The sequence below is a fragment of the Sodiomyces alkalinus genome (genome assembly GCF_003711515.1).
Source record: "Sodiomyces alkalinus F11 unplaced genomic scaffold SODALscaffold_12, whole genome shotgun sequence".
In the NCBI taxonomy this organism is placed as follows: domain Eukaryota; kingdom Fungi; phylum Ascomycota; class Sordariomycetes; order Glomerellales; family Plectosphaerellaceae; genus Sodiomyces; species Sodiomyces alkalinus.
This window is the reverse complement of record NW_021167090.1, coordinates 1,129,441-1,149,274: the sequence shown is the minus strand read 5'-3', so window position 1 is coordinate 1,149,274 and position 19,834 is coordinate 1,129,441. Positions and strand designations below refer to the sequence as shown.

At 54.6% G+C, this 19,834-nt stretch overlaps 9 protein-coding genes across 9 annotated transcripts; 4 read left to right on the top strand and 5 right to left on the bottom strand.

Annotated features, from left to right (window-relative positions):
• Positions 1–21: 21 nt before the first annotated feature.
• Positions 22–3,593, bottom strand: SODALDRAFT_329410 (hypothetical protein). The gene has a single exon (XM_028610929.1). It carries the CDS (start codon positions 3,253–3,255, stop codon positions 409–411), a length of 2,847 nt encoding a protein of 948 aa, XP_028463030.1. The 5' UTR covers positions 3,256–3,593; the 3' UTR covers positions 22–408.
• A 480-nt stretch (positions 3,594–4,073) lies between these two features.
• SODALDRAFT_329408 (hypothetical protein) lies at positions 4,074–4,880 on the bottom strand. The gene is made up of 2 exons (XM_028610928.1): positions 4,748–4,880; positions 4,074–4,646 (listed from the first exon to the last, which is right to left on the bottom strand). The coding sequence occupies exons 1-2, from the start codon at positions 4,821–4,823 to the stop codon at positions 4,291–4,293; spliced, it is 432 nt and encodes a 143-aa protein (XP_028463029.1). The 5' UTR covers positions 4,824–4,880; the 3' UTR covers positions 4,074–4,290.
• Positions 4,881–5,045: 165 nt separating this feature from the next.
• SODALDRAFT_301890 (DUF1977-domain-containing protein) lies at positions 5,046–6,899 on the top strand. The gene is made up of 2 exons (XM_028608911.1): positions 5,046–5,984; positions 6,104–6,899. The coding sequence occupies exons 1-2, from the start codon at positions 5,441–5,443 to the stop codon at positions 6,640–6,642; spliced, it is 1,083 nt and encodes a 360-aa protein (XP_028463028.1). The 5' UTR covers positions 5,046–5,440; the 3' UTR covers positions 6,643–6,899.
• A 3,151-nt stretch (positions 6,900–10,050) lies between these two features.
• SODALDRAFT_321254 (hypothetical protein) lies at positions 10,051–11,159 on the top strand (the record flags this gene model as incomplete). The annotated part of the gene is made up of 3 exons (XM_028609609.1): positions 10,051–10,511; positions 10,577–10,769; positions 10,863–11,159. 3 exons carry the CDS (start codon positions 10,051–10,053, stop codon positions 11,157–11,159), a joined length of 951 nt encoding a protein of 316 aa, XP_028463027.1.
• Positions 11,160–11,665: 506 nt separating this feature from the next.
• On the bottom strand, positions 11,666–14,189 carry SODALDRAFT_317855 (hypothetical protein). The gene is made up of 3 exons (XM_028609362.1): positions 13,960–14,189; positions 13,049–13,873; positions 11,666–12,974 (listed from the first exon to the last, which is right to left on the bottom strand). Exons 1-3 carry the CDS (start codon positions 14,086–14,088, stop codon positions 11,805–11,807), a joined length of 2,124 nt encoding a protein of 707 aa, XP_028463026.1. The 5' UTR covers positions 14,089–14,189; the 3' UTR covers positions 11,666–11,804.
• SODALDRAFT_363906 (Alg14-domain-containing protein) lies at positions 14,131–15,735 on the top strand (the record flags this gene model as incomplete). The annotated part of the gene is made up of 5 exons (XM_028614611.1): positions 14,131–14,234; positions 14,330–14,343; positions 14,419–14,689; positions 14,803–14,965; positions 15,028–15,735. 5 exons carry the CDS (start codon positions 14,131–14,133, stop codon positions 15,733–15,735), a joined length of 1,260 nt encoding a protein of 419 aa, XP_028463025.1.
• Positions 15,736–15,835: 100 nt separating this feature from the next.
• On the bottom strand, positions 15,836–16,621 carry SODALDRAFT_363905 (mitochondrial ribosomal protein; the record flags this gene model as incomplete). The annotated part of the gene is made up of 2 exons (XM_028614610.1): positions 15,836–16,187; positions 16,245–16,621. 2 exons carry the CDS (start codon positions 16,619–16,621, stop codon positions 15,836–15,838), a joined length of 729 nt encoding a protein of 242 aa, XP_028463024.1.
• Positions 16,622–17,341: 720 nt separating this feature from the next.
• On the top strand, positions 17,342–19,049 carry SODALDRAFT_346685 (pentatricopeptide repeat-containing protein; the record flags this gene model as incomplete). Its single annotated transcript, XM_028613263.1, has 2 exons — positions 17,342–17,500; positions 17,565–19,049. 2 exons carry the CDS (start codon positions 17,342–17,344, stop codon positions 19,047–19,049), a joined length of 1,644 nt encoding a protein of 547 aa, XP_028463023.1.
• SODALDRAFT_382133 (cytochrome-c oxidase chain VIIc) lies at positions 19,037–19,775 on the bottom strand. The gene is made up of 3 exons (XM_028615210.1): positions 19,760–19,775; positions 19,484–19,697; positions 19,037–19,406 (listed from the first exon to the last, which is right to left on the bottom strand). Exons 2-3 carry the CDS (start codon positions 19,695–19,697, stop codon positions 19,375–19,377), a joined length of 246 nt encoding a protein of 81 aa, XP_028463022.1. The 5' UTR covers positions 19,760–19,775; the 3' UTR covers positions 19,037–19,374.
• Between the last annotated feature and the right edge of the window lie 59 nt (positions 19,776–19,834).

Genomic DNA, 19,834 nt, shown 5'->3' with positions numbered 1-19,834 from the left:
GACAATAAGACGACGAGTTAACAGGCAGGTTATATATGACCTTCCCTAGGCAGTACTGTCATTCTGCGGGTGGAGCTATAGATAGCTTCTCCAAATCAACGACATCTTTACCACGGATCGGCAGTGTTGTGTTAAGTTCAATGTAGTGATAGAAAATCCGGCTTCGAGATTTCGAGCCCAGAGCGACATTTCAAAGCATTTCAAGCCACATCCGACGTCGTCATATCCAAGGCTCCCCGCTATTTGACAAGACCATGTAACACCAACATCACCCAATTCGATCCAACTAACTCCCAGCTCCCCCACCCCCCGGCCCCGCCCTAGTGTTTCCAATGCACCCTGCCCTCAGCACCCTTACTGAACCAAAAAGGCAGACGACAGTGTCTCCTGCTCCTTGACATTCCCGCCTCACATGAGAATGCAATCCCTATCCTTCCCTCCACTGGCATGGGCGGTGCCGCCCGTTGGCACCGGTCTACTCTGGCCAGGTCGCTGTAGCAGCCGAGGGGGCATCGCTGGTGCCACGCTTGGTGGAATATTGCCGGTGTTTTGATTGAGGCTCTGAGCCGCCCCCGGAAGGCTGGACGGGTGGCTGGGATGACCAACGGGCGGCACGTACGGAGTGGAACTTTGCGCCTGCTCGTACGAAGGCGGCGCATCGTCTTCATCCTCCGTTGCCCGGTTCACCGGCTGCCCTCGCGGCGGAATGACCGGCGGAACCAAGGGCCGAACCTGTTGTGTCGGGGCCTGCGCGCTTTGTCGCCGCCCCGTTGGAGACGCCACCGCTGTGACCGGTTGCGTGGCGACCGTGCTGGACGACGTCCTCGGAGAGACGAGGGACGAATTGCCATCGTTGCGCCCGCCGCGACGTCTCCCGTCGTTCCCTGTCTCATGACGAACTGCAGGCCTTCCCTGTTGCTCGATGTACTGTTCGCTGAGGAGCATTTCGCGCTGTCGGCGCGCCTCCTCGGTGCGGTGCCGTTCATCTTCCTCTTCCTGTAGCTGAAGTGCCAGTGCCAGGTCGTGGTCCTCCTGTGTCGCGTCGGGTAGCCCCGGCTGGCTCGAGGACGGGTGAGCTGGTTTTCCTCGTGGCCCCACCGTTGTCCACCCGCCTTGGTCTTCGGTAGACGAAGAAGGCTGTCCTTCGTACCAAGGAGTTGAATGGCCTGCCGCGTCAGAAAACTGGCTGGCACCGCCGACAACCCGGAAATCCCCCGATAAATACTCCGTGTTGAGCCCGTTGATGTCGGTCAGAGACTCCCACACAACCTCCGCATGAGAGGTATAGCCGGCGTCGGTGACAAGAGCGAGCAGTTGATGGCTATGCGGATGGAGATAGAGCGTGGAGAAATGGTCGTTGCGGAACAAGATGGCGACCATACCAGGTTTCATGGCTTTCGCAATGACTTCAAGTCCCCAGGGCGTCAGTTGCGTGGCAGAGTTTTGGAAGAATGCCTTCATTGCGATGATGTCTTGATATAACTGCTGCTCCGGTTCTGTCAAGCCGTCCCCGGACGGTTGGCTCAACTTCAGCTCCAGCTCCTCCTCGCGAAAGAGAAGGTTTTGCGCATCTTCATAGGATGCAGCCTGTCGCTCGAAGGCGCCGTACGCAGGGTCGGATTTGGTGGGCAGCCAGCCGTGAATGAGCGGAATGGAAAATGCCGCGTAGAAGCTCATCTCGGCGGTATCCTCGAACGTGCCGGGGATCAAGTCACCCCGCTTGGATGGATCGAGCTGTGTCATGGCTGTCCGCTCGAACGCTTGGACGACCTCACTGCTCGGAATGAATCGCGGATTGACGTTCATTCCTGTGTGCAGACCCTTGAGAAACTCGTAGAGTTCGCCGACATCTGGCAGCGAAGCGTCTTCCCTGGTTCGTCTGGGAGACATGAGCTCGTCCAGTACGGCGTCTAGCAACAGTCCGAGGCTAATCTGTTCCCGGGAGCGAAGGACCTGGACAAGCGTAGTGTCGTTTAGCTCGGCCGGTGTAGTCAATGTCAAGGCGTTCACCAAGGCGACGAGGGGACAGGGGCCATTGGCACTCTGAACAAGGATGGGAGATATCCGAGGGTTCTCCTTGGCAGTATAATCGCACCAGTTGATTTTCTTGATTTGGTACGTCTCCGATTTGCTGTCCACCGGACGGGGCGAGTGCCGAGAGACTGGTCGATCTGTCGTAGGTCTCGGGGGCAGTGCCGGTGCGAGGGAGGACCGCTCTCCTTCGGCTGTCTGGGGTGCTGCCTGCTCGGGTAAATTCCCCGGCGGCGCGCTGCTTCCGAGAGACGCCCCCGGACGGTTATCGCCTAGTGAGTTCCAACCTCCCTCTGCTGTCTCAGCGACTCTGGCGACAGGAGGAGTCCATGACGCTGCCTCCTTCCCCTTGCCCCGGTCTTGTCTGAAGTCGTCGTCCCAAATATTCCCAGCTTGTCCCGTCAGATCACTGGCATCTCCTCGAGGAAATGCAGACGATTTGGCGGGCCGAAGGGCATCGTCATCCCAAGCCGGAAGGGAAAGTTCGGGGGACAAAGAGGGCAGTGCCAGTCCTAAGGGGCCTGCGGACGCGGCCTGCTGCTGCTGTCTGGTTTGTTCGGACTGCCACGGGTCCACGTCTGGTTCTGGTCCTAGGTCGGCAGGGAATGGCGGAGGTGTAGGAGGCCTAGCCTGCGTTTCGCTCTCGATCGGCTGCCACGGGTTACTGCTGGACTCTGGTGTAATGTCAACATCCGAGAACGAGAACGCCTGCGTCGGGTGTGCTGGTGCCAGATTGGATGTGCCGGCAGATGTGCTTGGGGATTTTTCATGTGGAAGATCTTTTCTCTCTTTTCTCTTAAACGGGTTGGTCTCGGTCCGTCCCAGCGTTGCCGCCGGCGTCGTGACAATTGAATCTGTTGGCATCGGAGGACCCGGAGGCCCAGAGGATTGTTCATTAAAGCCAGGCGCAGAGAGGGCGGGGTTCGCCGCATTGTCCCATGCGACCACGTCGCTATCTTCACCCTCGCCTCTCGGGATCCCCGGAACAACTGAGGAAGTGCTCGGCAAGTTCGGAGGGCCAGGCCTGAGGACGTCGGGGACGTCAGGAGGATAGGAAGGCTGCGATGTTGAGACAAGTCCAGAGTCGCCGTGGCCGCCCCGAAAGACGTTCGCATCGGCGTTGGAGTCGCTGTTCAGCCGTGAATCGGACGGTTGGTTCTGGCTCGGGGAACCACCGGTTATGGTAGGGTTCGCATCGTCGGGAAGCGGTTTGCGCGTGACCATGGTGCAAGCAAGCCGTCGACGAAATAACTCCCCAAAGACCTGACAGCGGACTGGGGTAATCTAGGCGCAAAGGCGGTGAATTGTGAACGCTGTGTCCGGCTTGACAGCATTAATAGCAGGCAAGCTCGGTCGTCTGAAGAAAAATTGGCAAGAGATCGGCATCCGCATCGGCATCGGTATCGAGCGTCACGACAAAATTGAGGTGTAGGCATCAGATGCGAGTCGAGAGATGCATCGGGGCGGCGATCTTGGACGATTAGGAGGAATTAGTCAATAAGAGCCTCTATCGTCTCTAGGATCGTGAAGTAAGAGAGAAAGGTGAAGCCAGTGAAACTTTCTGGCAGAGAACCCTGATACTATATATCTGTTTCATAGGAGGTTGGGTGAGTTACATACGTGGAACGCCAGACGTGCACAGCACTACCTACTTCGTACGTATAGCTACTTCACGTTGAACGTTGGGGTGTTGGGACTGGGGGCAGCGCTGGCGAATGACGCAAAGATGGGCAAGTGTACATGTACGAACTATCTCGTACTTCGTACTTACCGGTAGGTAAGGTACCTAGGTAACGACAATGTGGTCATAACCTAATTGATTATAGGCTCCACATATGACGGGTTATGTAATGAACTTCGGATTGGGGAGCAGAGATGATGAAAAAGGTAATCGGCTTGGAGAAGCCACTGGTTACACCGAAGAACAGCTTCTTGTGGGAACGGCCCAGAAGCACAAGGTGAATGCCAAGGCCAAGGATCGACGTCGTCGTCAACGAGGGAGGACAGGGTGGTTTACCTACTCCCAATAAGAAGGTGAAAAGGGGGTATATTTATTACTAAGTACAACACGGAACAAATTCAGTGGCACCAGAGATCCGTGCTGAAATTCGTACAGGTTCATATAAACCGTTCCTGGCCTCGGGGTCTCTCTCTCTATATGACCAACTCCCCTTGTTTTCTGTTACAGTATTGGTACACACGGGCTTTGTCCCGAGCCCCTTATGATTCCTCCGAGGTGAAATGCACGGCATAGCTAGCCTAGTTTCCCCATCGGCCCCGCTCCTGCCTCTCCAGCTCGTCTCTCTTCCGATCGCCGGTCGTGTACGCGAAGCCTCCCGCAACGCTGTTGGCAAGCCCCAGCGTGATGGCGCCAGCTCGGACACCCCCTCGTACCGTGAACTTGTTGCGCAGGCGCTGCTTTCGCCGGAGAGCGAGGAGGGTGTAGATGCCCGACCAGGCGCAGGTAATGCCTGCCGCATCGGTGGGGAAGCCGGCGAGCGACACGTACGAGCCGAAGAGGAGGGCCGGGGCCATGAGAAGAGGGAGCGGTTGGAGAGGACGGGCGTGGAGGGCGGTGATGAGGATACCGTGAATCGCTGGAGGAAGAGATGACGCTGTTTGGGGTTGGGCAAGGTTAGCAGAGGAGCCAGTTTTAAGTCTTTAGAGGGGACTCAATCAATCAATATAAAAGACGTAGGATAGAAGATGAACATACTGCCCCAGTTTCTTATCTTTTCCGTCAGTGAAGTTTGATCTTCATGGCCGTCCGTGGCCCCTCGGGACGATGCCATGGCGCTGGCTCCGGCTGCTGTAAAGCAGGATATTACGAGGCAGTAGCAGAGGCAGCCTACCTACGAAGTACTGTCGTCATGGCATGAATGGAGAAGACTGTGAAGAAACGTAAGGTTGATGCACCTTCCCGGCTGCTGACTAAGCTACGAGATGTACCCGTCCTTCTGGTGGTACCAAAGTACGTCGTAATTACAGGGTAAGATTTCTTGCATCCTGTCCTTCCCGCACTTCATAACACTAAACCTATTCAAGCCTCTCTCCTTTGTCGCCGCCGGCCGAGAGCGTTTCCTTTGAAGCCACGAGGTTTCTTCAGGGTCCTTGACCACTGTCCCGCTCACCCTTCTCGGCGGCTCAGTGTCGTCTCGGTACTCCGCCACGAATTCTCAAATTCCCAAGCCGTCAATCTTATTTCGCGTTTTCTCCGGAAGAGGCCACCACTAGTTTTCTTCCCCCCCCCTTCGACGACGCCAGGATATCCCGATATCTGTTTCGCACCACCCATCTTCGCTATACGGTCTTCTTGAGGCTGTTGACGTATATCATCGACACAACAAACAACGCATCCAACCCTCCCCCACCAACGCCCTCACCGCCCCCTCAAGGCGCAGCGACAGCCATGTCCAGCGCTACAGCTTCGGGTGCCAGCGCAGGCGACGGCGCTGCTCGAAACCGTGACCACAAGCAGGGCAACCAGGGGAGGACATACACGCCCGAGCAGCAAGCCACCGTCCTGCGCATCCGAAAATGCTCACCCACCGCCTTCTACGACATCCTGGGTCTCGAGGAAGTCAGGACGACGGTGACGGACAGCGAGATCAAAAAGGCCTACCGGAAGCTGTCCCTCCTGACGCACCCGGACAAGAACGGTCACGAATACGCCGACGAGGCTTTCAAGATGGTCAGCCGCGCGTTCGGCGTCCTGAGTGATAAGGACAAGAGGGCGAGATATGATCAGTTCGGGACGGACCCCGATTCGCGGTTTGGCCAGGCGCAGGCCCAGAGTCCGTTCAGCGGCTTCGCTAGGAGAGGAGGCGGCGCTCCGGCGGGCGCGGGCGCGGGCGGTGCGGGTGGAGGGCCGGGCATGTGGGGAGCGGAGGACATGACGCCTGAAGAGATGTTCCAGAGATTCTTTGGAGGCGGGTTCGGTGGTCCCTTTGCAGGTAAGGCGCGATAATATCCCCACCCAAACATCAAACCCCCCACCTCGGACTTGGATGACGAGGATGAGGGCGAGGACGAAGACCAAGACGAAGACATACTAAATCCATTTACTTTCCAGGCTTCGACACCGGTCCACAGTTTGTCTTCAACTTCAACGGCGGACCTGGGTTCAGGGTGCACCAGTTCGGCGGTGGGCGTCCGCGCGGGCGCCCGAGGCAGCCAGCGCAAAACCAACAGGCAAGCACCATGTCCACCCTCATCGGGCTCTTGCCTCTCCTCCTCTTCTTCCTCTTCCCCCTGCTCAGCGGCCTCTTCACCGGCGAGTCCCGACCTTCCACCCCGAGGATGTACTTCGACCAGCCCAACCCGCCGTACACGATGGAGCGCCACACCGCGAGGCTCAAGGTGCCCTACTACGTCAACCCCAACGACGTCAAGTCGTATTCCGAGTACAAGCTGAGGCAGCTGGACGGGACGGCCGAGTCGTCTCTAATACGTAACCTGCGGTTCGAATGCGACACGGAGATGGCCATGAAACGGAGGCTGTACGACTCGGCGAATGGATGGTTCTTCCAGGACCCGGAAAAGATGCAAAAAGCCAATGACTATCAGATGCCCTCTTGCAGGCGACTCGACCAGCTTGGAGTACATCGGTGACATACATGACCTAGACGGGACAGTGGGGGTTTATTTTATGACGAAGAAGATAAAGAAGACAGGCGCGAGTGAATTCGCATTTCAAGAATCTTCTCTTTCCCTTTACTCTAGAGTTTGGCGGCTTATATGGCGTCTTGGCGGGTAACTGTAGCATAATGCATCGTCCTTCCCATGTAAATGAAGAAGTCGTTCGCCCTGTACGTTTACGGGTCATCTGTGACCAGCTGAGCAGATGCCGGTCACATCGTGGGACGTCCTGTTATCTTTTGTACTCAGGAAACAACAGGGTCGCCGCGAGGGCAATCTCCATTGGGGCTCTCATTGCGTACCTCTTAACATTGTCGGCGTCAGTCACTATCTTGTGATGCGAAGCTTTGGAGTTAGGTGGCGATTCCGCCTGCTCGCCCCTTGAGTCCTGATTGCAGAGGTAAAACAGCACCGGGGAAGACGGGACGCTAACGTGTAGGTTGTGGAGCTGTGCCATCTTTTAGTCCTGTTCCTGGAAGAATAGCATGGTCTCAGGGCAGTTGGTTATTGCATACCGAGAAGACTGCTATATACCTTATACGGGATATACATAGAAGGTTGCACAGGTTCACGTTCCATACCAGAGGAATGTCTGTCAAAGACGCATCCCTCCTCGTCAACCCGGTATCATCTTGGTTTCTCCCCGTCTCTTCTGTTTCCTACTCTTCTATGAATGCTCAAAGCACCAATACTATCAGGACAAGACGGCCATCCATTTGACGCCCGGAAACGGCTCCTGCGCCCGTCAGCCCATACCTTAGACATCGGTCCGTCTGCCATCAGTACGTTGTTTGTTGTGGAAAGCGAGATGGAACGTCTAAGCGAGCTAGTGTGTCGGTGCTTATATATAAGACGAAGGTCTTGACTGGGCGAGTCGTCCTAGAGTCGGCGACCTCCGACTCCATGGGTGGGGATTCGCAAGCAATAATTGCGGTAACTGGCTTTAGTCTACTCGTAGTGGCATCAACGCTAATTGCATACTAGAATGCTACGGAAGAACAACGTCTTCACAATGTCTTTCTCCTGGTTTTCGTTTTCTGGTGTGACCGTCTCCCTTTCCCCTTTCGCCTTGCCCCCTTTTCCAGTCCTCTTCTGGGCCGAAACGTGTCTCACCTTATCGCCGTCTAATAGTGTAGCACTTTCCAATATGTCAAGATCGATGTGTCTCGGCCCGTCTCGGTATTATTGGCCCATCTGTACAATGCCTTTAGGACAAGTCATGGATAGACGAAAACCAAGACCCTTTTGTCCTGGGGGCCCGTCGTTCGGAGCATTCGGGACCTCAACAGCTCCGTATGGGTCGGTTCGCGAGGCACACGTAATACGATCGTCGTGCAAGTACAAAGTAAGACTTACACAGTACCTTATATCTCTGTAGAAAAGGAGGTACAGTACAGTGGATAATGGGACGGTTTCGTCGCTTCTCCGCGTCGGAGGATAGGCCTAATAAGGACGTAGGGGGAATAAGGAGAAGACGAGTCACGAGGGACTCGATTCTTATGCCCGGTTTCAGCATTTTCAGCATGCTGTCTTTTACCTATTAACGACGACCAAGACTGCAGGGACAATCATTATGGCCGTAAAAATTCGCGCTCCGCATGGGTACATGGAAAGCCATGAAGAATGCACCTAACGAAACCTTTCCATCGAGGGAAGAAAGATGAAGTTTTGAAATGAGGGGTGCTGGGTTGAGGTACTCCAATACATACCTTATGTATACGTAGCCCCAACGAGGCTTAATGACCAGGAATAAAACAGAAGGGAAAAAAGCCATGCCCGTCGATATCAATACGGATACGATGTAATTACCAATTTACCTTTATGGCTCAGGGCCCTGAGGCTTGGGCAACAGATTTGTCACTATTCATTCTAGACAGCCATGGCGAAGATATATGTTCGTTCCCCTTCAAATAAATACGAACACATCTACCCATCTCCAAAGCTAAGCAAAACAAAGAAGGAACATCCAAAGGTAAAGGCAAAGGGACAACAAAGATGCAGATAAGGTATATAAAGGCTTGACTACCTCTATCTATACAAGGTAAGGTAGTCTCAATCACAAAATAATGTGGTTTGTAATTCAGGTACTTTATAGACAGTATTACTTTATACCTCGGATCAAGGGTGAGAACAGACCAGGTAGAATAACGATGCAGCTGCAAACTACCCTAACCAGCTTATATAGATCTAGGTATCGAGAACTCGGTAAATACTCTATATCTTTCCGGAAATAAATAAAAGCAAGTAATACAGAACAGATAACAAAGATTCTTAGCTACTACTGGATTCCGATGATCCGAGTAGCTATATGCTACGTCAAGTGCTGCCCGGAAGGAGTACTTCGTATAATAGGTACCTTACAAAGCACAAAGTTCCATCGTAAAAGTAGCTAAAAACGCCCTCAAGGACCCACTATTCCACACACCTATGTACAGAGGTACCCGTGGTACGGCCTGGTACATACGAAGTACTTGTACAATTCTCGTATAACCTGACACTGGGATGGCGCCAGCACGCTTCGTCATGAACTGGCTGGGCAGACGAAGTACAATTTTGTGACACTGTACCAAAAAAGAAAGGACCCCCCACCCTTTCAACCTTCGTGAACTCAACCCTTGGTCCCAGGCCGCCACGCCGCACTGACAGTCTGCAGCTTCTTGCAGGGTTGTGGGTTGTTGCGTGAACGATCTTCTGGGGTATCGAACCAACATCCCGCTGCATCCCGCCTTTTCCTCTCCCCCCAAGCTTTTTCATTACCTACGGTATTATTACCTACCTACCTACATAAACCTATCCGCTATCCCCAATTCACCGACCTATTGCTTTCGCTTTCGCATCCAACTCCCATCTTGAATCCTCATTAGCCGAGGACTTGGCCAGCGCATCAACCCGTTTCGACGGTTCATTTGTTGCCCACCCATTTTTCTCCTTCTCCCCGCCTCACCTTTTGACTTGCTGCGGGTTTGGGGGGAAGTGATCTACTACCTAGTGGGATACCTACCCCCTGGGGACGCGAAGAGTTGAATCCCATCTTTACCTACCCGACAGATTACTCGAGATGGCATTCAATTCCCAACCTGCCCAGCGCAATCTCTGCGCTGCCTTCTTGTAGTCACTGTGGACGTGAAGAAGACACACCCACCTCCTGGATCGGTTTCAGGTCCCCTCTCCAGCTCACACGACCATCGCACACGCAAGCTCTTTTCCCCACGATCCGATATCCGAACCCTCTAGACATCATCAACGACTTTTCCACTCAAGACCTCATCAAGACCTTCATCTCTGCGTTTTGGGCAGAGGTCACAGCCGGCCTTAGCCGCAGCCTCAGCCTCTTTCTTCTACCTCTCCTACCGATCCAATCCCACCCTCCTATCTCTCGACATGGCTTCGAAACGCAGCACGAGAACGTTTCTCGACGACTGCCACCACGCCGACGTCGAGGTCTCTGGCACTCCGTCCTGCTGTGCCAGGCGAGAAGAGAATCCATCCAGCCTATTTAGCGAGACACAAAGTAGCAACTCCGCCCGACGGGAATCCAGGGAAGCCAGTCTCACCGTTGAGACGCCTCCTCCTTTGCCTCCGATCCGCAAACAAGGCATTGCTCCGTCAAAAGTCGACCATCCGCCATCCGCATCGGGACGACCCGATCGAGGCCGAGACTTGCGGCCACTCGGCCTCAACCTCCCAAGTCTGCCCACGACCCCCTCGTCCATGCAACGGACCATTCCAATGGAGGGCCGCCCTCCCAATTTTGGCGTCGTCGTTCCTGGGGTCTATAGGAGCAGCTACCCCGGGCCTGAAGATTTTCCGTTTATTCAGCAGCTTGGTCTCAATACTATGGTGTATGTTCCATCTCAATCCCATCTTTTCCCGTCGCTGCTTGAGCCGATGCTGACGCGCCATTCAGAACCCTCGGCCAGAAAGATGAGCTTGACGAAGTATACAGCAACTTCCTCACTGTCAATGCCATCCGGCATCACATCATCCCCATGAAGGGCACAAAAAAGGAGAGAATTCCCATCCAAACCATGAGAGACATCCTTCGAGTCGTCCTCGACCAACAACACTACCCGCTTATGATCCACTGCAACCATGGAAAAGTATGCATTGCCCACCTCTTTCCCTTTTCCTTCGGAGGGCCTCCTTTTCCCCACGCTCTCTGCTCCCAGTCGCATTGCTGACATGTACCTTAGCACCGCACTGGCTGTGTCGTGGCCGTCATCCGCAAGGTTTCCGGCTGGGAACTCGACACCATCCTCGACGAGTACAAGGCCTACGCCGCGCCCAAGATCCGCGACTGTGATGTGCAATACATTACCGAGTTCGAGCTGTCGGAATTGTCAAATCTCTTTGTGCACGAAGCCAACATGCGTCTTCGCGTCCGGAGGTTTTTCCGGACGACCGTCTTCGCTTTTGCCGTCTTGTTCATTTGGGCTGTGTCTAGCAACAGGATTTCCTACTCGGCTGAAATTGCTGGGACTCTGGAGTAACGGAGTTTTCGGAAGGGAGCCGCGATCGGACTGTTATAAATTTGTCGGGATGGTGTTGGTTTGGTGTGTACACGAATGGTTTTGCGACCTAATTCTGGGTTTATTGGGACTGGGACTGCGCTGAAGAGGAACCAGTCCTCGAAGCAGGGCGCACAGGTTAGAGGCAGAGATCCAGGTGTTAAGATAAGAGTTTCTTGTGCCGTGCTCTGGCTTTGCTCTTTGCTCTTCTTTTATATCTCCTCTCTCTCTATTTCTTTTGTTCTGAGATTAGACGGGGGACTGAATCAAGAGCTGAGACCGTCTCTCAATGGGGGCGTTAGACTGGAATACAGTTGGAAGGGTAGGCAGCTTCTTCTCTGTACTATGTCTTATTCCATAGAGCCGAGAAAAGGCCTTCAAATCCTTGGACGACTGTTCGCTTTTGTCTAGTGTGAGTACGATACGAGATGCTTGCCCTGGTTCCCTCGCCATACGGCTGGACTTGAGAAAACATGACCACCAAGGTCCACGCTGTATTTCTATCGTATGGCCTATATCCGCCAGCGACCAACATTGGAATCGCAAAACCACGGCCGCTAATACCGGTATAATGTGTGCCCCAAAACGCCGATCTATGCTCTCCTTCTCACGGTTATCCCAAAAATGCTAAAGATACATGATGCTACTCCATATCCCGTGAACGAGCATCACGCCCATGACCCCCAGGCCACGGAACGCCATGTCCGCGTCGTATCTTACATCCCCCCTTGTCCAGATCTGCACGGCCACGTGGCAAGCAAAGCCGAGCTCCGCAATCCCCACCGCCGTGCTCGCAACAGGCACGGCCAACGGGCCAGAGCGAGCCCCGAGGCCGGCCAGGGCGTCGCCGGTCAGACGGATACCAACGGCGATGCTCAGACATATCGAGCCAAGCATGGCGTCCCGACTATACGAGTAGTAATCCGACGTCGCGTGAAGCCATACGCCCAGTAGGACAACGAGCGTGAACGTGTCCATGAGACGATCCCTCGCCGTTCCCCTCTTCGCTGGTAGATGTATTTTCAGCTCGATATCGCGATCATCCCGACGACCCGCCTTTTCGGATTCATCACTCGACTCGTCATCCGCGCCGAGAGTGAAGCTAGAAGTCAACATGTCCGCCAGCGAGGTCCGCGGATCGTTCGGGTTGTGATCGGAAGTGGCGAAGAAAGATGGCTGGGAGAATGTGACCTTCTGGCCTTGGTCGTCGTTTTGTTGTTGTGGGGAGACGCTGGATTGGAGGGGCCGGTTGTTGGCGGGGAAAAAGACGGCCTCCTTCTCAACTGGTTTCCTCCTTAGAACAGTCGCGGGGGCTTTTCGCAGTCTCGCCCCGGGGGCAGTCGGTGCTGGCGGCACTTTGTACCAAAAGGGGCTCGCACCGGGGTCGGTGGGTGAGTCGCCGAATGCCTTGCGCTCGTTACTGGGAGAACCGAAGTCGTTGAAGGCCCGGTATTTCGAGTGCGTCGGGGTCCACTCCATCTCTTCCGGGTAGTGGACGGGTGGCGGCGGTTCGCGAATTCCGAGTGAGCCCAGGTTTACTTCGCTAGCAGGGTTGGTGGCACGTTGGGCAATGGCTGAACGGGCGAGCACTGCGGGCGAGGTGGTCTCCTGTGGGGATCGTCGCGCGGGACTCTTGTCCTCGTTTAGAATTTCGTCCAATAGGTTGGACATGTTTGGTGTGCCAGCCTCCCTTTTCGGGGCGGGACTCCTCGAGGGTGTCGTCGTCGTCGAGGGGCTAGCTGACTGAAACAGAGGCTTGGTGTCGACGCGGACGGATTTGCGGGCAAGAGTGTAGAACTAGGCGGCAGGATTAGTATTCGCCGACGGTCTTGCAATGAGACTTCGACATCAACACGGATTGTGTGACTTACGACGACCATGACAAGCGCTAGGAGGAAATGGAGACCAAGGCGAGCGCTCGGTTGAACTTCCTGCCCGCCGGCAATGTCGGTAATTCTGACCCCGATGAACCGAACCAAGATGACGAGGCCCTGAAAGATATACCATTGCGATAGTCCCAAAATGTGCCTAGAAAAGCCTCGGAACACTTGGACAAATCGAGGATTCCACCATGCGCTAGCGATACTGGCCCATATACTGACCGTCGCGAGGAAAGGTGCGCTGGGGAGTATGTCCGTCAGATGCCTAAGAAGCAACAGAGGCCGTGAAAAGTCCTCGTCCGGGTCACGCAACGGTCCAGGTGTGCTGGTAGTGACCAGGGTTGACACAGATACCAGGTGCCACAGCAACTGAGACGCGAGACCCGTCAGCCATAGCCACCGACCCAAGCTGTCGAAACCGTCTAGTGGGGTCCATCGCTTGGGAGCCGAGAGTCTCTGCCTGCTCCTATCGATCATACGTCGAAGGTGATCCGTCCGCGCCTTGTAGCCGGCCTCTTCGACCTTGGCGGCGACCTTGGGCTCACACTCGGCGCATATCTGCGGATAACGTTCCTCTAGGCGCCGCCTGAACTTGTAGTAGGATTTTTCGAGTTGCGCGGAGTCCGGGTGATCGGGGTCATCTGGCAAGTATTGAGCCAGCGAGGATGTGAAGAGGTGTTGGTTCTTTAAGCAAGTCGCGCAAAAGACGCTCTGCGACTCGGTCGCCGGTTCGGGAGATTGTGTTCGGGGGATGGCGTATTGTGGTACTTGGGCGCGCGAAGTCTGCATCGCAGGAGGATCGGTTATGTCGCCGTTCTCCACAGATCGCGTGTTAGCTTTGCGACTCTTGGGTTGCTGGGAATTCTATTTTGTGTCGATCCGACGTAATGTAACTGACTCACCTCGTCTAGATAGTTCATCGCATCGCAATGAAGACAGAGGAAATCGCGGGTTTGGCGGTCGAATTTGATGGATGACCGCTGGCCGCAGTAGAAACAGGCAAGATTGCCTTTCGGCCGTAACCTCGCCATAATATATGCGTGTCTCCAGGGCGGGGCATCAGGCACAATAGAATGAATGCATTTGTTCTCGACGGATCTGTCGTCTTCCAGATGTCACCAGCCCAAGGTGTTGTATGGTTGAATATTCTGGAAGTTTTGCCGAGCGGTCAGGCATCGTGACGTTGAAGAATAGGTAGGTACCTAGTACGGTACGGGGTAATACACCTCAGGGAGCCCAGAGGGTCCTGTCCAATCACAAGCTCTTATTCAGGGCGTACCTGACCGGTAAGTACAGCAGTACGTACTCGGTATGTACAGACACGTCTCCTCTGTCACTTGTGCCCGCATCGCCAACCTCAGCGAGAGCTTCACTGCACCTACAATACCTTCCCTACCTCTACCTTACATATACACTTCCAACAGCCGATTTCGCCAACATCTTAGGTATCGACTTTGATATTACCTGCGGGTCAAACCTGCCAGCGAGAATATCTACAGACCCAGGCTTCAGCTCAGCAACTTGGTTCCCATATTTGGTCCCAACGGCGCATACAAGTACATGGTTTCCTCTCACTCTGCTTCTTTCGCATCGCCAGTGGAAGGGCTATATGGCCCGTGGGACATGTGCTCTGTGAGTACCTAGTCTTCACGACTCACTCTGCGACTGGGTTTGCGGACAGTTCAGTTACCCTATGGAAGAAACCTGATAACTGTGTTGCCTTGAGGTTGTCATACTTTCCTCAGACTTCTTATCATGGAAGGCAAGGCAGGACGGGCTACCCCTGCTCTCGTCAACATCTTTGCATTTCCATGTGCTCTTGGTGTTGGACTTCTGGTGTATTCTTCTTGGGCGGCCGCGCTTGTCCTCTTAGGCTCTGTTTTTTGGATCCTCGCTGCCTTTATCTTTGTAAGACCCTAAGCTCCCCATCCTGAAGTTCGTGATGTACATGTCGTACTAATGTGATCAAGGTGAGACATGTTACCATACTGCGCGCACGGCAAAGACATCCCATCAAACTTCATAACCTTGCTGTCCAGAATGGCTTCCAATCGCGATGCCTACGGGATGGTTATTTCGTGATTGTACTAGGATCGGGAGGCCACACGAAGGAGATGCTGGCCATGATGGAGACGAAATTCCCCCAGGGGGCTGGCCTTCATCGCAGGTACATCGTATCCAGCGGCGACACCATGTCCATCAAGCACTTGAACGCCTTCGAGGACAGGATGCAATCTGCACATGGGAATGGGCAGGCAGGGACTTTCGATGTCCACATCGTCACACGCGCCCGCAGAATCCATCAGCCCCTCTGGACGACGCCCGTGACAGCACTACGCTCCGTCATCGAAATCTTCCCCCTCATGCTGGAATCGCCCTTCGATGGTTCCAGGAGGAGACAGCGGTACCCCGACATCATCGTTACGAACGGCCCTGCAACAGGTTTCATCGTGGCTTTGGTCGCACACCTTCTCAAGATTTTCCATGTCGTCCCCGAAGATGCAATGCAAATATTATTCGTCGAGTCTTGGGCGCGCATCAAGACGCTGAGCTTGACTGGGAGGCTCTTCCACCACACCAGCATCGCCGACATGTTCTTGGTGCAGCACAGGGAAGTAGCGCAGAAGTATGGTGTGGATAATGCGGGGTGTATGGTGATCGGGCATGTGGCGAGATGATCGATACACGGCGCTACCTTGTTCGTGGTGTCTAGACGCCTCTGGGAGTATATAACACAGAAATTGTACAGGGAAACGCAAAGTGTTTCCAAGATGATGATCAGCGCGAGAACTCGGCCATCTCCGCGTCTTCCACCTCCACCCCCGCGTCTGCCGGATCGTCCTCCTCGCCAAAGTGTGCGTATTGGGTATTGCGATTGCGCTCCAGAGCGGCCACCTCCTGCGCTGCCCACTTCTTCCAGGTTTCGAATTCCTTGCCTTCGAGAACCTGTGATATATCCAGCCTGTTCTTCCCAAAGTATGCGCCGACATATCTCGCTTCTTCCCTCGCTACCCTCTTTTCGATCTCCTCTTCCTGGCGTAGGGCGTAGAATTCCCGCCTTGCCACGTCGTATGCTCGGTCCTTGGACATGCCCTCGTTATGCATCAGCCAGAGCTGCCTCTGAACGGCACTGCGATAATGTTAGTCCATTTGAGTCGAGTACCCAAAAGGTGCCAAAATGTCTCACCATTCGCCGCTCAGAGCTATGCCTGGTTGCCGTACGCCCTTGCTCCAGTCACATCGCATCGCATCCTTCCCGTCAAGCTCCAGAATTATCCTCGGCCGTGCCAGCTCCCAGGGGTGGTCTCTGTAAAACCTGGACCGGAGCTCGTCTTCTTCGTAAACGATCTTCTGCGGTTTGTAGATGTTCTTTGGCTTTCTCGCGCGTGTGTTGGGCGGCGCGTGCTGGACAGGGATCGGTCTCGTGAAAAGCTCGGAGGGAGAGACCGCACCAAGCACCTTGTACCAGGGCGGTTCTTGGACGCGATAGGCCGGCATAACTTTGTTGGCCATTTCTTGCGTGAGAGTCTGGTAGACCCTTTGGGCCCGTAATTGTTTCCCCATTGTCTTCCAGGCCGAAGAGCAGCGGTATCAGCGCTGCCCCGTAGTGGAATGGTCGAATTATCCCCAATTATCTGCAATGGTTGTCTGTTGTCACGTTTCTCTTCGACCTTGGGCAATCGACGAGCTTCCTTCGTATGTACGAAGTGCTGAGTAAATCGAAACTAGACTACGAAGCACGAATAATGCCGAGTTCGCGAAGAATTTTGGGCTTAGGTACCTACAATACTGAGCTGACCGAGTTGATCGGCCAATCCTAGACCCGGGCCGACAGACTGTGGCTGAGAACATCACGTAATACGTAACAGACGTGGCGGGCTGTGGCTGAAATGTGTACGGCCTTCCGTAGACCCACTTCGAGGTATTGGGGGGGACCTGGAAAATTCCCAACGACTTACAGCTGTGCTTCTAAATTAATGCTCCTGCTCGGCACGTCTCCAAAGAACCCAAAGAGACCTTTTTTTCTCGCTCACTTTTTGCCCAATTGGTGCTTCAGGGGATTTAATATCACTCTATACGAGATGCCGGGCAACTCATGAAATCCTTCAGAGGGTTAGACGGGTCGATATGCGGCGCGATCCTCTCGAATCGACCGTCTAGTCTACCAGTCGTCGCGTCTTGTCCAAGGTCGTCTTCTTCCGGGCATCGACCAAAGCCTCGCCGAATACCACCAGTCGCCGTTGCCGTTCCGCCTGGTCAGAACACGATCTCCCATCGTTACACATGCTCTTCGTCTACTACCAGGTCCCGTTGCCCTCGAACCACATCATGGCTTCGGTCAACCTTTTTCGCCGACTCTATTCACCACGACATGGCCTACCCTTCTTCTGCCTCCGCCTCGAGCCGCCACCCACAGTCACAGTCACAAACGCAATCACGACGGTACAGCCACCAGGCTGTTGCCACGTCCCCGCAACAACACAACCCCATATTCGATCGGCCCAAGAAAGACGAGCTTCTGGCCATCATTGACCACGAGCGTGCCGGGACGGTGGACGATCATTTGCAGTTCGTTCGTGACCCGTACCTTCGGCGCTATGCACAACCCGACGGTCCGAACCTTACTATATCCGACAGGAAGGAGGACATCCACTACCCTTCACGAGACGAGGCCTTGAGGGGTGACCCGCAAGTGGCGGAAACCGTCAAGAAGCTCCGTAAAATGCTCAACATGCGTCTCAAACACCCCGGCCTCATCGGCTTGAGAGCGATCTATGCGATGTACTGCACCTTGCCCACCCCTCGGATGCTGCACCTACCCGCGACACTGCGCCATCGTCTGCTGAAAGTACTGGGGACGCCGAAGCGCCGGAACTCGAAGTCCATGCTTCGGTTCTTTGCGGTTATTGGTGAGGTACAGCACTGCGGGCTGACCTTGCGCCGGCGTGAGTGGAATGCGGCCCTGGCACTGGCGAGCCAGTATGTGAGCCACACTACGGATACGGAAGCTGAAGCAACCCTTCGGCTATGGAACGAGATGGAACGAAATGGCGGGGAGAAGGGGAATGGCGTGACGTTCAATATTTTGTTCGACGCAGCCTCCAAGTCGGGCAACTTTGCACTGGCCGAAAAAATCTACGGCGAGATGGTGTCGAGGGGTATACAGTTCAACCGTTACCATCACGTCAGCCTGATCCACTTCTTCGGTTTGAAAAAGGACGAGGACGGCATTCGAGCCGCCTACAAGGAGATGGTGGACGCCGGGGAAATGATCGACACCGTGGTGCTCAATTGCTTGATAGCGAGCTTCCTCCGTGCCGGGGACGAAGCGGCTGCCCTCCGCGTTTACGACTATATGAAGAGCAACAACCCGAGGGCAGCCGCGTTGCCGGCAACCGACTACCGCATGAGTCGGGTTGCGGTGCAGGTCCTCATGATGTTCGGCAAGGTGGGACGGAACCATCCCTCCATGCGACCTACTTTGCAGGAGGCGGTCGTCAACACCCCCGACTTACAGACCTACCGCATCCTCCTGAACCACTACGGCGTCACCGCGGGCAATCTCAACCGGGTCGTGCAGTTCCTCGACGAGATGAAGTGGTTTGATGTCCCCGTACATGGCGCCATCTTCCTTATTCTCTTCAAGGCCTTTACCCAACACGGCGGCCGCCCTTACCTAGGTTGGACGGAGGATCGGCTTCGCAGCGTCTTCTCGTCTCTGCTTCACATCCTTGACAACGAAAACGGCCAACATCTGTACATTGACACATGGCTTGCCGGGTGGGCGCTGCGTGCTTTTCTCCGGTGTTCGAATAAGGACGCCGTCTTGGACGCCTATGATGAGCTGAAGTCGCGGTGGGAGTTGCCGGAGGATCGGGTCGAATATATGGAGGCATTCCTGCACAGACTGCTCAGCAACGAGCCGGAGTCCGGGAGACACGACTCCTCCACCAGTCTTGGGGTGCACAGGAGAGGTAAAGCTGGATTGTGAGATCAAGATTGAACATTGTACCATATTTAGAGCCAATTATGCCACATATAGACCGGAGATGCCATGCCAGGATCACAGTGCATCCAATAAAGATACCTATGCCATGAGTTCTTTCTGGAATGAAGCTAGCAAGCAAGTGAGGAAACTTCAAGTCACAAATGAAACGGATAGATTCGAGGAAAGAATGCCACGGGCGCCGGGTAATGCACCCTACCTGTATTTCATGTTGTGTACAGATCCTCCACCGTCCCACCGTACCTGGGTGCCTCCACTTGTACAACCATCGTTTTATCAACGCCAGTATAGAACCTTTTAGCAAGGTGCTTTACTCCTCCACATACTTGCTCTGCTTCCAGGCTGTATCACATAAAAAGGGTCAGTCAGCCTTCGTCATCTGGGGAGGACGGACAAGGACAAGGACATAAACCACGCACCGGCGATGCCGAACGGAAGTCCGAAGCCCACGGCCATGAAGGTCCAGTAGCCGGTGCCGAACCACTTGGCCTTAGGGTTGAAAGGGATGTTGGAGAGAGGGCCCTCGGGGTAGTGGTAGGGAGAAGACATCTGTGCCCGTGTCGTTTGGAAGCCTCGGCGGGCAATGGCCGAAGGGTTCTTGGGGGTCGCGCGGATGACGGCTCGGGAAAGCATCTGTGGAACTGAAATTAGCTTCGTGTGAGGCGGTCGAGAGATGGATCGTGGCGTTTGCATGCCTTGAAAGGTGTCTACACTGACAATTGCAGTTCAATGGCAGGGTTTGAGGTCGGTTAGGTAGGTGGTCGATCTAT